This window comes from Magnolia sinica, chromosome 5 (assembly GCF_029962835.1).
Source record: "Magnolia sinica isolate HGM2019 chromosome 5, MsV1, whole genome shotgun sequence".
Classification (NCBI taxonomy): Eukaryota; Viridiplantae; Streptophyta; class Magnoliopsida; order Magnoliales; family Magnoliaceae; genus Magnolia; species Magnolia sinica.
Genome location: NC_080577.1, coordinates 73,263,885 through 73,280,366, shown reverse-complemented (window position 1 = coordinate 73,280,366; position 16,482 = coordinate 73,263,885). Strand labels below are relative to the sequence as shown.

The window sequence follows — 16,482 nt, the reverse complement described above, 5'->3', positions numbered from 1 at the left end:
CACAATAGATGCTCAAAGTGGTGAGTGACTTTGGTTTATTTAGTTGGTAACCATTAGTAATGAGTGGTAATGCACCATACCATAGAGAGAAACAATCAGATCCTGATGCATCAAAATTTGAATGGCGTCCTGCTATGCAGTTTGAACAAGTGGGATTCGGTGATCCAGACCATTGATCTGACGAGCCCATAGTGGATGATAGCCTTAAAATCCTCCAGATTGGAATAGTCTGGCCATCCAACGCAGTGTTTTAAATAGCGAATAGTGTGTAGCATAGCGTTCACCCCTTTGAAGCGTGAGGCGTAAGCTATATAACGTATAGCGTAAGCTACACACAACTCCTGGATTTTTAATCAAGGTGCTTGGTTGCACCAATGTCATGATATTCTATACCAGATTAGACTGATTAATAATAAAACTTAACAAAATTTCATGATATTCGGTGCAATAAAATGCAACCTAAAGTAATAGGAAAGGGAAATGAATAATTATAAAGATAAAGAAAGAGCAATGAAACTGATTTAATATTGTTATTTATATTATTTTACTGAAAGCATTGAAAATGTTAACTATTTTTTATTGGAAATGGAAAAATGTAACAAATCATTGAAAACATCATGTGAGCTACATAGTGTGTAGCATATGCAAATTATGATGTAGTGTAGGCTACATGCGACTTAAGCTATTTTCATGAGCTATGTAGCATTAAGGCTAAGCTACACTACGTAGCGTAAGCTACACGCTACATAGCATAGCTATTTAAAATACTGATCCAACCTTTGGACTTTTTTGGACCATTCTCCTGCTGTTTTCTTAAATAGCATAGCTATTTAAAATACTGATCCAACCTTTGGACTTTTTTGGACCATTCTCCTGCTATTTTCTTAACATTTTATTTGTAGTCCATCAACAAAAGGTTTAGGATCTCAAATCTGGGAGATTTTTAGGGCATCTCCCATCCAAGATGGGGCCCATTAAATCGACAATATGGATCACCGAACCATGGGCTTCATTTTAGAAACCTAGCCACTTGACAAGTTCTTTCAAACATTTCTATCGCTAGCAAAAGTTATCAGTAAGCATAAAAATCTTTAAGAGGCATGAAGCAGATTATCATAATGTCAACAGAAAACGGTTCAAGCATCACCATTAAGAATCCCAAGTAGCAAAATGGCCAATAACCTTTTTGCCAAAAAAAAAAAGCACTTATTAGCAATCACCTGGAGCTTTTTGGTAGAAACTCACCACATATAGTTCCACCATAGGTGGTTTTCCTGAACCCAAATAGTCCTCAAAAGTTTTAACGCCACGATCAATGTCTCCACAATGCAAATAACACCTGCGTAAAATGGTGTTCAAGTAGAAACATTATGAAACAATCAACATCTATTGCAGTAAAAGTTTTGAATTAATGCTGAGAAAGATAGAATAGAACATAGCAGACAGGCATCTCAGAAAGAATAATGTTGTAAATAAATACGGTGGGCAAGGCAATTAACCAGCTAAAAGGAAGCAAATTGGAAACATGCAGGTGGTTGAAATGGTTGAATGAAGAAGCATACGCTCCAAAATCAGTTTATTGCACAATTACACAGTAACCAGACTAAAAGAATGAACACCCATCTTGTATAATACCTGGACAAATGATGTGCTGGAGATGTGATGCAGTGAGCATGCATAACAGAATGAACTCAAAGATTTCAAGAACAAAATTCATCACCATTTTAACAATGAAGTAACATGGGCTCTAAAATATTAAAGAGCAAAGCAGAAGTAGAGAATGATTTGATGATAATAATGTGAAGAAAAGAGGAGAATATTGAGAGAGAAGAAGGAGGAGAGTTTGGGAGAGATGTTGTGTTAGGCTAGCTTGCCCTAACACATAATGTTTTATATAATAAAGCATATAGCACGCCGTAGGAGAAGAGGGAAGTGTGCACATGCACTTATACTAAAAGGGACTAAAAGGGCCACTAATCACGGGCCACTAACCATATACACAATACAGTAGCATTCTCTATACTCCCCCTCAAGTTGGAGCGTAGATGTTGATCAGGCCCAACTTAGCACGAACAAGATGAAGAGCATCTCGACTCACGGACTTTATAAGAACATCAACAAGTTGATCCCCAGATCGAACAAAAGGAGTGACGATTTCCTTAGAAGCTACTTTCTCCCGAATAAAGTGACAGTCGACCTCAATATGCTTGGTTCACTCGTGGAAAACCGGGTTACGAGCAATATGGATGGCTGCTTGGTTGTCACAGTGAAGAGGAACAAGATCTGAAGGAGAATAGCCAAGTTCTTCAAGAAGGTTGCAAAGCCACACGAGTTTACATGTCGCATGAGCCATAACACGATATTTTGCTTCAGCCGAGGACCAGGCAACAACGGGCTGCTTTTTGCTTTCCATGTTATAAGATTGCCACCTAGGAAGGTACAGAAGCCGGATGTAGAGCGGCAATCAAAAGTACTACCTACACAATGAGCATCGGAATAGCCAGAAAGATGAAGATGACCATGCGACTGAAAGCGGAGGTCAAGAGCCGGGGCTGATTTTAGATACCGAAGTATGTGGTAGACAGCTGTGAGATGGGAAGTATGGAGAGCTTGCATGAATTGGCTAACAACGCCCACCGCAAATGAGAGATCTGGGCAAGTAATAGTCAAGTAAATAAGTCGGCCTATAAGTCATCAATACATCCCGTGATCAGTAAGGAGAGCACCATCATCTGGTCGAAGCTTCTGTAAAGTATCCATAAGAGTGGTAACAGGCATGCACCCTAACATGTCGGTCTACATGAGAAGATCAAGCGCATATTTTCGTTGTGACAAGACCAATCTGGATGATGAGCGAGCAACTTCAATTCTGAGGAAGTAGCGAAGAGGACCAAGATCCTTGATCTCAAACTTGGTCTTCAAAAAATCTTTGACCTCCCTCATTCCAGCAGAATCACTACCGGACAAAACAATATCATCCACATAAACAATGAGAACCATGATGCCCGTCGATCGACGACATATAAAGAGAATGATCGGCATGACTACGAACAAAGCCGAACTCCAAGAGAGCCTGACTAAAATTTTCGAACCATGCACGTGGGGATTGTTTGAGTCCATAAAGAGCCTTCTTCAACCGACATACAAGGGCAGGGTTGTGAGAAGCAACAAAGCCAAAAGTTTGATGCATGTAAACTTCCTCTACAAGGTCCCCATGGAAAAATGCATTCTTAACATCAAGCTGAAACAAGGGCTATGATAAATTACGGCCAAGGAGATCACAACGCGAATCGAATTAAGCTTAGCCACGGGAGAGAATGTCTCAAAGTAATCCATACCATGAGTCTATGTGTAACCCTTAGCAACAAGATGGGCTTTATAGCGATCAATGGAGCTGTCTGGAAGAAACTTGATCATATAAACCCATCGACAGCCAATAGGTTTATGGCCTAAAGGAAGTGGCACAAGGTCCCGAGTGTGATTCTTCTCAAGAGCAAACATTTCTTCTATCATCGCCTTCGTTCAGTTAGGACTTTGAAGAGAATCACCCCAAAAATGTTTAGGCAGATGCCTACCAAGCAGAAGGGTGCGAGCAACTTCAAGAAGATGACCAGTCTCATGCAGCTTCGGCCCAGTCAAGCCTTCTTGCGTCATCCTCTCCTACCTCCTGGGTCATAGACTCTGGAGCTTCCTCCCATATGACTGGTAAGTTTCAATTCTTTTCTTCTTATTCTCCTTCTCCTCACACTCAGTATGTCACAGTCACAGATGGAACCCAAACTCCCATCTCTTGGATTGGTTTCATCCCTCTTTCTTCTTCCTTGTCTGTCCTCAGTCTTGCATGTGCTTCGTTTTCCATTAAACTTATTGTTTGTTATCTCTCTTACTAATCATTAAATTATTCCATTACCTTCTTCCCTTCTTATTGTTTGTTTCAGGACCTACAGACGAAGAAAGTGATTGGTGGTGGGCATGAGCGAGGAGGCGTTTATCTTCTTGACGATACATCTGTTGCCGCTTCTAGTACCCTTTCTCTGGATCGAGAGTCCATGACTCGGTGGCATTGCCGCTTAGGCCACCCATCCATAGCTAGATTGAAAATTTTGTTTCCCTCCTTATCTATCACTAAACCGTTATGTTGTGATATTTGTAAATTGTCTAAACATCATCGTCAAGATAAATCTTCACATGCTTAGCCATCCACTCTTCCGCTCACTTTGGATGTTGACTCAGGTGACTCTCCTACCTCGAGTTTAGATCTTCCCATTGCCTTGCGCAAAGGGTCACGATCTTGTACTCAACACCCCATTAGTAATTTCGTTTCATATGATCATATTTTACAGTCTTTTCAGTCGTTTGCAGCTTCCCTTTCATCACAAACTATTCCTCGATCTCTCTCACATACTCTGATACTAAGTAGAGAATGATTTAATGATAATAATGTGAAGAATAGAGGAGAATATTGAAAGAGGAGGAGAGTTTGGGAGAAATGTTGTGTTAGGCTAGCTTGCCCTAACACAATGTTTTATTATAATAAAGCATATAGTACACCGCAGGAGAAGAGGGAAGTGTGCACATGCACTTACACTAAAAGGGACTAAAAGGACCACTAACCACATACACAATACACTAGCATTCTCTATAGCAGATACTATCAATAGTACTGCATGTTAACAGTGTTGAACTAAGGCGATATATCCATACTGACAAATTTTGTTTTCAGCATAGGAGTTTCTCACGAGATATTTCAGATTTTGACATTTTCCTCGGGATATTATCAGGAAAATCTCACTAAAAAATAAATTATTAAAAAGTAATTATTATAAACCAATAAGTATTTTTAAAATTTTAAATATTTAGGTATAATGAATTAGCTTAACTCTTAAATAACTTTTATATTAAAATCATGATAAGTTAGTGACTAAATTGCTATAAATTCAAGACAGTTAAGATTTTGAAAACCACGATAATATCGTCTAATGAATATGTCATGAAAATATCACAAGATTTTGGAAACCTCTGTAATATTTGTCACAAGGGAGCATCATCATCATCATCTAAGCCTTATCCCACTAAATTGGGGCCGACAACATGAATCATGTTCCGCCATTTCACTCTATCAAGGGTCATACCTTCAATCATACCATACGTCATTATTAGCACATGAGGATGTGGGTCGTGCCGCTATACGGCCAACCTAATGGATGTGGGTGTGTGCAATCCCATTGTACAAACCACCTAGCTTCTTTCTCTTTTATTTAGTGTTTATATTGGATTAGGACTTGTTTGGAATATGAACTTATTAGTGAGGTATTTTTGTAGCTTTTAGTTTTTATCAGTGTTTCAAATAGCGCCCGTAGCGTACGCTATGTAGCATAGCGTGGCCGTAGCACTACGTAGCGTCCCAAATAGCATAAGCGTGTAGCGTCCGTAGCGTAAGCTACGATGTATTTTTTTACTATTTTATTTTTTTACTATTTTTTTCACGTTTTCTTTGTTTGTAATGTTGAGTAATGTGACACTTGTATTGTACTTGATACTTTTAACCTATGGGATTTTGATTTCTTTTCATAATTGTGACTTGTGGTTTCAATTAGACATTATTAATTAAAGTGGTTTGCTTAGAAAGTTGTTGGTGTGATAATTATTTGATTTGGCTTATATACGTGGATTGGCTTTTGATAAATGATAACTAATAACTTTTTTGAACATGCTTATAATTGATAAAATGAATCATCTTTTAGGCATTTTTATATTTTTTCCCTTTTTTTCACTATTTATTATATTTGTCTTATTTTTAAATTTAAAAATAGAAGTATCGCGTAGCTTACGCTACACGCTACGTATTTACGCTACACGCTATAGAGGGCTGGGCCCTACGCATCACGCTACCGCTATTTAAAACACTGGTTTTTATTATTAATATAAAGGAGAAGTGCGGGGACAATCTAACGCTAACTCTTTTACTCTCCTCTCAACTTTCTCCTCTGTGTTTGCCTTTAATCTAACTCTACATGCTATCAGAGCATCCTTGTTGCTAACCTAGTCGACTTTTCTCCATTTTATCTTATAATTCTTTTTCCTTTTTTAATATTTTGTCTCTATCATCCCTCTAGTGCTGAAAATCTTTTAAGAAAGCTAGGGTTTCTTTTCTTCTTATCTTGCCAGGCCTTTATAATGGTCCATGCGTGAGAAGGGGATGAAGTGTTCATGATCATCACCTCTTGTGTGTGTATGCGTGGACGTGTGGGTTGATTGTCATTGTCAAATGCCATGTTTGTCATTATTGATCCTCGTGATTGGTTGGAACGTGTAGCTAGTTATTCTCTTCAAGTGTGGCATGCATATCGTGTGAAGCGTACAAGTTGGGTGTTCGTTGGTCGCGAAAGGTCAGCACGTATTCATATAAGCTTGTAGTATATGTTCTAGTCCCTTCTCCTAAATAAATGAGAAAGGTGATTCGAGAACTGGATTCTTAAATCTATCTGATTTTTTAGGGGTCTAAATAACCTCTATTAAACTTGAAGTAAAAAATGCCTTTCTTTATGGTGATCATTGTTTGAAATATCTCCGATATTATCGAAATATCTTCGTTATTATCGAAATATCTCCAATATTATCGTTATCTCCAGCTTGGCGATACCGATAACACCAATAGCGATACCGATAACACCAGTAGTATTAGAAATTCCAAGCACTGAACACCAGTTCTAGCAGGGTTCATCGCTAATGACCCAGTGAGTACTCCAAATAGGTAGTAACAGGGTTCCAGTGGTCCTTCGCATTGAAAATTATGAGTCACCACGACAAGTGATCTTACCTCACCAACCCTATCTTCGCCATTGATTTCATTAAACGCGTCCCCCTTAACGTCCAGTGCTACTGTGGAGAATGGAGATTGGGCACCATCACCCCTCATTTCGATCGCCATTGATGCCTTGAGAGGTCACATCCTCTCGAATCCTCCAAATGTCACCCACCTCTCCCAAACAGGAGGCAACCACAACAAAAAATTCGTGAGCCCAAAGTTCCAAAGGAACCCCCCAAATGAGGAACCACTTCGGTTCACTACCAAAGTGAGAGAAATCCTCCCATTTTTGGATCTTCTTTATCGGACCCTCTCTGTGCATACCTCCCATAGCCACTAACAAATCTAGGTTTCTTTCAGGCCGAACACAAATCCATACTTCCGTAGCTGCGATGTTTTTGATCCAGCCACAACAATCTTCAAGTTGGGTTTTGATTTGGGGTATCATAGCATTCAGAGTTGTTTCGGCAACTAACGACCACCTTAGTGATTCCCTAGCCTTGTCCAGCGCCTTCGGATTTACCCTCATAGCCTTACCGCCGCCCAGGTCCTTTGTTGTAATCCATTCATCCTCTAAGTTCTCTTGTTGGTGAGTCGTCGATTGTGAATCCTCCTATGGCAATTTACCAGAGCCCGATCCTGTCACGACATATCTAAAGGAGGAAGATCTTCCCCCAGAAATTGTCAGACGCTACATCTCCTTTATGGATTAGTCCGCGCCTTTCACCTTGTTTCCCGACCTCCACTTCCAACAAATTCTTGCCCTAATTCGAATTGATGCCCTCCATGCTACTGCGTTCTAGCCCAAATCTAGCCCTCTAAACCGGGAGCTTTTTGCCACCAAAGCTTTCCCCATGCAGGAGCATAACTGCACAGGCCAGCTCCTCTGAGAAGGCAAAGCCCCGCAACTACGCAGAAAGATGGTCGCAAGAAAGAACCACCTCCATTACCGCTCCTACTCTTCCGTATACTCTCAACAAGTTGATCAGAAGCCACCCTTCTAAGAAGTAAGTGACGAAGTGGGTCACATAGGATGACAAGTCCTATACTCGAAGGATGGTTTCTTCCCAACCCGCGACCATCTGCAATCTTCATCCTCTGCTCCTTCATCAACAGCACCACCACCAACTCCAGACTCCTTCAGCCTTTCCTTCATCTTATGTAGACTAAGCAGGTTCTTTTATTTAAAAAATTTTAAAATTAAAAAAGCGGTCTATTACCAGGTATTGCACGTTTGTGGGGGGAAATCTAATTACATGGAATAGTTAGAAGCAATGTTATGGCCCGATCAAGCATTGAAGCAAAATATATAACAATAACTCATAGTAAGGAGTTGATTTGGATCAAGAAACTGTTGCAAGAAATGGAGTTTGCGGTGAATCTAGCTATGCAGTTGTTTTGTGATAATCAAGCAACATCCCACATTGCAAACAATCTGGTCTATGATGAAAAACAAGCATTTTATACATGAGAAGGCCTCTAGTGGTGAAATATCTATACTAATGTCCGATCTCAGGATCAACTTATTGATGTGTTTGCCAAGGCCTTCCTCGCAGTTTGTCTATACATATACTCCATGCTTGGCATCGACAACATCTATGCTCTAGCTTAAGGGGGTGTTAACGCATGAGGATGTGGGTCACACAAGATGTGGGTGTGGGTCGTCCCACAATACGGCTTACCTAGCTTCTTTCTCTTTAATATTTAATGTTTATATTGGATTAGAACTCCTTTGGAATATGAACATTATTGGCTAGAGTATTTTTGTACTTTTTGTTTTTATTATTGATATAAAGGGGAAGAGTGGGGACATCCAGCTTTACCTGTTTTTTCTCCTCTCTTTTCTTCTCTCTTTAATCTATGATTCTACAATCATCAAGTCTTTGTCACAAGGGATGTGTCATCTAAATGCACTTTCATCACTTCTAGTATTATAGAAGGCACAAAAGATTAAGTTATATAGGACAATGAAATTAGCAATTCAAAATAAGCACCTAGTGAAAAATTCTGAATTTATTCATCTTTTACTAGTATGCAATCATTTTAATCGGCCACATGGTAATTCAAAATGTTCTGCATCTTTGAGAACACGTGTCACAATGTTCAAAAATAATAATAATGCATTTTTATATAGCACAGTGAATCGGTTTCATGCGAAGAATTATGGGTCACATTTGGAATCATTCATACGTACAGTGTTTTAAATATTGACAATATCAGCCGATATATGCTACGATATATCTTGTATCCACCTGTGTGATACAAAACGCACAGGTAGTGGCAATATATCCCACCTATTCGATCCAGTGAGCATTTTCAATTTTTGATCCATGTTTTTGTTGTAAATTACGTTAAACCAGTGTCAAATAGTTACAAATCTATGATTCTTCATCTTTTCCATGAAAAATCATTGATTTGGAACTTCGATTTCGAGATTTGGGGGAGATGGGTCAAGTTGGGGAAAATTAAGAAAAATCGAAATTTCTCAATTTCTCGCAAATCAGTTGCAATCTTTGTATCCAAACACAAAATTAAACATGTATGTAAACTGATCTAGTGATTCTTCTTTTGCTTTTGAATGTATTGCTTGTGTTTCCATACATGTCTTCTTACGTTTATAAATTATATGAATAGACTTCGAATATTCTTGGATCAGTTTAGCTGGAAAGAGCATATATTAGGACCCCATAGAAAGGAAACCCCAATTATGTGCACTATTTTTTATAATAGTTTGATTTCTATGTATTGATGTTTTTTGCAACAACCCCTAAAGTTTCATTGAAAAATTCAACCAATTTCCCAATGTTCCCATGTTTCCCAACAACGGCAATACATTACACGATACAACTGATATATCCCATGCGATAACCGATATGTATCCATATCCCAAGGGTGCGATACATTATGCGATAAAGATATTTAAAACATTGCATACGTGTCACAAGCATTATTCTCAAATGGCACAGTTGATCAAATGCAACCCAAGGGGGTTGTGCGCATACGCAATTGTACCATCGTATTTTTTTTAACATTGATCACACTATTGCATATGCCATCACACAACCCCCAAAAAGTTATTTTGTATCACATACACATATTTTCGCATAATCACATATGTGATTGCACAATCGTTTAATCACATAATCGCATACTGATGGTATATGCGGTCGCATACTTCTATATATGACAGCATGATGCCCAATGGTCATAAAAACCGCATATGCCACAATGGCATATGCGGTATATGCTCCTAAAATAGAAAAGATTAGAGATATTTTGGATGAGCAAGTGTTTTCTACCAAACATGAAGGTTTTCAAAAGTATCTCGTCAAGTGGAAGAACATGCCAGAGTCAGACTATACGTGGATCACATAGGCAGAGCTTCACAAGTTAGACCCGGATCTCCTCGAGCATTACTATAGCTTTATTTCGCTAGAGGCAAACTCTTCTCAGCCAAAGGGAGTTAATGAGGACATCCAAGCACCAGTCAAAGTATATCAGGGTGGGAGGAAAGCTCCCATCTCTTTATGGCTAGGGGATGTACACATGGGGCCCCATGAGTGCAATTCGAGTTCATAGCTCGATGAAGACTCCACATGCATGGTTATGCATCTTTGAAGGCCCCACATTGGGAAAATGATGGGGACATCATGCGTGCACACACACCCCCCACCCTACACACGTACTCAAGGAGGAAGGCCTCACTATCGATCTGGATCGACGACGACATCTATGGAGGACCTCTTAGCTAAGAGGTTGTGCTATGGATCATTTGAGTGGACAATATCATCATGTGGATCCCACCATTGGATCTCATGATTGTGGCCCACTACCCTAGATGATCTAGGATTTTGATTTTGGTTATTATCATTATTAGAAACATCATGAACGGTTTTGATTGCGTTGATTAGTTGTTATTTTTGTTACTTCATCTCTAAGTATTAGTGTGCGCACATGGCGCGGCTTTTGGGGTTTAGGGTTTTCTTATAAATAGGCAACCCCATGTAGGTTTTTTCTCATTGAAGTTTGTGAATAAAATTCTATGTTTTTTTCTTTTCTATCCCTCTGAGTTGAATAAGCTAATTGGGTGCGAAACCCTCCCTTCCTCGAAGGGCTAATTACCGTGGTGCGAAGCCACAACTATCCCAAATCATCCCCATCTCCTCCACCCCCACGTCCACCATCTTCCACAGCCCTCCCTTCTCCAAATTTATCCTTTTTTTGTGTCCAGGTTCTCCACTATAGCAGATTTCCAGATTCTAACCGACCAGAGGGGCTGAAACTTCGGCGGAGCACCATCCACACACCGGAAGGCAGATCATCGCGAAACTTGGTGTGAGAGTGGGCCTCCCCTAGCCGACCACACACAAGGAGTCAGTTTCCTGTTTCATGGGCCCCACATTCATGCGGCCAAACAGTCACGTACGTGCGTCCAAGTGCGCCTGCTGTCCACACGCAGAATCCTTCTCAAGTTCTTCTCTCTCCTCTATTTATCTCCTCTCTCGCCTTAAATCCCAAACCCTAACCCTAGAAAATCCCAGATTCTAAGTATTTCCAACTTTTGCAAACTCTAGGTTTTCCCCTATTTGAAACATGGTGAATCGCTTGGATTGGGGAACAGTCCTTTGCAAGATTGGATGAATCTGTACTCCATTGGGTATTGTTTGGTTTATAATTCTACTTGATCTAGCCCTAAACATGTGTAGGCTTGGACCGCCGTAGATTCCCCTTGTTGAATGTTTGAACATGTGGGACATGATTTTTTTTGTGATTGTTTAGAAATTGGTATGATTTAAAGCTTGAAATCTTGCACCTCATATTTAATTTCATGTCCTACATCAAATTTGGTATCAGAGCAGGTTTTTCATAGGGGAACGCATTGCATGTTTAGGGTTTAGTCTACTCACGTCTATTTTGCATCAAGTCTCATCATATAGGGTTGTTTAGGACCCATCATTCACAACATGGACTGCTGAATTTTCTATTGTCAGAAATTCCCCAATTTTCAAGGCTGAATTTTCTGTTAACAAACTATTTGGCAGTTATGTTGCTGGAATTTTAGTAGCATTGTGTAGTTTCCCTCATATAGTCCTATAGGATCATTTAGTCCCATTTAGATGTATATAGTTGCATTAGAGGGTCTTTGAGTTGAGTGGTAGTATGTCCACACGTACTGGTCGTGGTTTTGGTTTGCACCCCCACGCTAAACATGGAGCAATTACAAGAGTCAATGGACAACATAACCTGGCAGTTTGAGTCTTTGGGTAAGCGCTTGGAATAACGTATTGACCAACGCTTGGATCAGATCAATGTGCGCGTTACCCAACTAGAGACCTCTGCCCGGGCAAACCCTGTCATGAGAGAAGATGCCCAATCTCAGGGAGGTGATCAGGAGGACCAACAAAGGAATGGGGGTGGCTAAAGGAATGGTCATGGGCGAGCACCCGTGCACCCACACCGCGAGGAGCATCATGATCATTATGACCTAGATGCACAACTCTTCAAGAGAGTTAGAGTAAAAGCCCCTATGTTTGATGGCCACTTGGACCCTAAAGCTTTTCTAGATTGGTTGGCGGATATGAACAACTATTTTTAGTGGTATGACATGTTAAATGCTCGTCGAGTCCGATTTGCCAAGATGAAGCTTGTGGGCCAAGCAAAGAGGTTTTGAGCTACTGTGGAGAGAAAGAAAGAAACGTCGAAGGAGCCCCCAATAGTCTATTGGGGAGAAATGAATGAAACTCTTAAGGAAAAGTAACTCCCTTTCTCTTATCACTTGAGGTTGGTTGAAGAATGGCAGTCTCTTCGACAAGGTTCCATGAGTGTGACTGAATACATTGAAAAGTTCGAAGAGTACTTGTCCTGATGTGAAGTTGAAGAGGATCCCGTACTCACTCTTGCTTGATTAAAGACGGGCCTCCGTTCTGACATTAGGAGAGAATTGCTCGCCAAGGACATAGACACTCTTAAACAGATGTATCAAGTAGTGTTGGAGGTCGAGCAATACCTCAAAGCATCTATAGGAAGGCGGTTTGAGTCTCATGATTCTAGCGCTAAGGCCAACCCTTCTGGAGATAAACCTGGCACTGGATATCAGTACTAGCCTTCCCGTAGTTCTCAGTCTAGGCCTAAGGATGATAAGGGTAAAGAAGTTGTCGGATCTAGCTCACGCAAAAGCGATGCAACTAAGTTTTTTAGATGTCAAGGGTTTGGTCACTTTGTCCACCAGTGAGGCACAAAAGAGGCACCAAGGTGTTTCTTATTGAGAGGCAAGTAGAAGTAGTGCCCCCAAAAAGTGATGGTGAGGAGGAAGAATATGAGCCAGCAGAAATCCCTAGTGATAAGGAAGATGGAGCGCAAGAGTCCGCGACCCTTGTAGTTGTGCATTGCGCCTTTGCACAAGCAAAGAATACCGACGATTGGCGCCACAACACGATCTCCGATACTTACACAAAATGTGGTGAAAAGAGCTGCAAGATAATCGTGGATAGCAATAGTTATGCCAACATGGCATCAACTGGCACTGTGAGCCGTATGGGCTTGAAGCTTGAAGCCCATCCTCAACCCTATAGAGTGTCTTGGGTTGATGAAACTTCCATTCCAGTCTTGCACCGTTGTCTTGTTCCAATTCAATTTAGATCATATAAAGACACTTTGGTGTGATGTTGTTCTTATTCAGTTTGGGACATATAAACCTAGGAAGCCTATTGATCTTGTCCTTATGTCCCTGTCCCATAGGCCATCAGAGTCTGCAGAGTCCATTGCACATCACATTCATTCATTGCATCAAGAAATCGAGCAAAAGATCAATAGTAATGAACATTACAAAATTTCTATAAACCAACATAAAAGATTCAAGGAATTCAATGCAAGGGATTCTGTGATGATCGCATTAGGCCAGAGCAGTACCCTCAGGGAGCCATTCGTAAATTACACGCGCGTAGCGCTGGACCATTCAAAATTATAAAACGAAATGGTCTTAATGAGTATGTGGTAGATCTTCTACCTTCCATGGGAATTAGCTTCACATTTAATGTGGAGGATCTAGTTACATTTCAGGGGACCACTGATACATTGTCCAGCCTTTCACCGAACCAACCTAATTACCCAGACCTTTCCTTTGATCCATGGCCTCTTCTCGACCCATCTTCCCAACCTCTACCTCTCATGCTCACCCTTCCCACACCCAGAGAGGAGATAGAGGATATTTTGGACCATCAGATAGTATTGATGTTGGACGACAGGTTTCAAAAGTTCCTGGTCAAATGAAAGTCACGCCCAGCTTCAGACAGTACGTGGCTAACTGAAGAGGAGCTTCAGAGACTTGATCCTGACATTTTGGAGTGGTTCAGGAGCTTTGTTTCGCCAGTGGCGAAACTTTCGCAGCCGGGGAGATTTGATGGGGACATCATGCGCACATGCACGCCCCCCACCTTACGCAATTACTCAAGGAGGAGGAAGGCCCCACTATCAATCTGGATTGATGACGACATCTATGGAGGACCTTTTAGCTAGGAGGTTGTGCTATGGATCATTGGAGTAGACCCGATCATCATGTAGATCCCACCATTGGATCTCATGATCGTAGCCACTACCCTAGATGATCTAGGATTTTGAGTTTTGGTTATTATCATTATTAGAAACATCATGAACGGTTTTGATTGCATTGATTAGTTGTTATTTTTGTTACTTTGTCTCTAAGTATTAGTGTGCGCACATCAAGGTGTTCCGTAACGGTAACAGTGGCCATAATGGCCACCATCGTTACCTTTATGATATGGGGCATAACGACTATTCCAGCCCCGTAACGGCCATTACGGTCTTTTTTCTTAATTGACAAAAACCTCGAACAACCTGCATGTGCCTCGTAATGTTGATTAAAAAGTATGAACAACTTGTATCTGCCCCTTAATAGACCATTACGGGGCTGTTATGGCCTTTATAGGGGACGTAACGTGCCGTTAACGGCAATTATGGGTCTTTTTTACATAATGGCTATTACGGCCGTTATGACCCCATAACGTGTAATGGTTGCCACCGTTACCTTTACGTAACAGCCTTTACGGCACACCATGGCGCACATGGCACGACTTTTGGGGTTTAAGATTTTCTTATAAATAGGCAACCCCATGTAGGTTTTTTCTCATTGAAGTTTATGAATAAAATTCTCTGTTTTTTTCTTCTCTATCCTTCTGAGTCGAAGAAGCTAATTGGCTGTGAAACCCTCCCTTCCTCAAAGGGCTAACTACCATGTTGCGAAGCCACAACTATCATAAATCATCCCCACCTCCTCCATCCCACATCCACCATCTTCCACAGCCCTCCCTTATCCGGATTTATCCTTTTGTTGTACCTAAGTTCTCCACTACAACAGATTTCCAGATTCTGGCCCACCAGAGGGGATAAAACTTCGGTGGATCAGCATGCACACACCAGAAGGCGGATCGTTGAGAAACTTAGTGTGAGAGTGGGCCTCCCCTGGCTGACCACACCTAAGGAGTCTATTTCCTGTTTCGTGGGCCCCACACACGTGCGGCCAGACAGACACGCACGTGCATCCAGGTGGGCCTGCTGTCCACACGCAAAATCCTTCTCAGGTTCCCTCTCCTTTATTTCTCTACTCTCTCACCTTAAATCCCAAACCCTAACCCTAGAAAATCCCAAATTCTAAGTATTTCCAACTTTTGCAAACCCTAGGTTTTCTCCTATTTGAAAGATGGTGAATCTCTTGGATTGGGGAACAGTCCTTTGCAGGATTGGATGAATCTACACTCCATTGAGTATTGTTTGGTTTATAATTCTACTTGATCCAGCCCTAAACATGTGTAAGCTTGGACCCCCATAGATTCCCCAAGTTGAATGTTTGAACGTATGTGGGACGTGAATTTTTTTTTTTGATTGTTTAGAAATTGGTATGATTTTAAGCTTGAAATCTTGCACCTCATATTTAATTTCATGTCCTGCATCAGAAGATGAATGTAGGCTATTTAGTTGGACCATTCCAACCGTTAGATCACCGTCAGTGGTCCATCTTGATCGTGGGCCAAAACATAATTTAGTTTATCTAGTTGTTTATATGTTTGTTATTTTTTTAACTTATATTTTACTAAGTTTACGAAGTTATGAAATAATTTTATTTTATTGCACATCTTTATGTGAATTTTTTTTATCTGAGAGTGCCTTTTTGTAAAAAGTCTTTCCATAGACTATATAAGGGTTAGATATCCTTACCCCAGCTATTATTGCATATGAAATTTATACATACATACATATATATATATATATATATATATATATATATATATATCTTTGCTTTCTGATAAAGTAAAACCTCTTGTGATTGGAGCAATTTGGTGTGATGACATGGAATGATTCCAACTTATATTTCTCTTTCATTCTCTTCCATTAAAATGTATTTTTTCTCTTCTCTTTTTCTTTCTTTCTAGTTTTCTTCTCCTTTCCCCATCAACAAACAATCTCCACATCTATCCTTGTTCTTCTTTCCCCCAACCCATACATCTACAACCTAACCCAACCCAAATTCCACCTAGCCCGTCCCCTCTGACCATACAATTGTAGGATCGAACCTGGTTGTACCTCTCTCTCTCTCTCTCTCTCTCTCTCTCTCTCTCTCTCTCTCTCATCTTGACTCTTTACTTTAATTTACTTTTTAG

The 16,482-nt window shown here is 40.5% G+C and overlaps 1 protein-coding gene across 1 annotated transcript in view; it reads right to left on the bottom strand.

Moving 5' to 3' along the window:
• LOC131246150 (pentatricopeptide repeat-containing protein At4g35850, mitochondrial) overlaps window positions 1-16,482 on the bottom strand; it is a 68,592-nt gene that overhangs the window by 7,496 nt on the left and 44,614 nt on the right. The window contains exon 9 of the mRNA XM_058246054.1: window positions 1,246-1,339. Coding sequence (XP_058102037.1) covers window positions 1,246-1,339 — 94 coding nt within the window. The remainder of the gene's footprint in view (window positions 1-1,245; window positions 1,340-16,482) is intronic.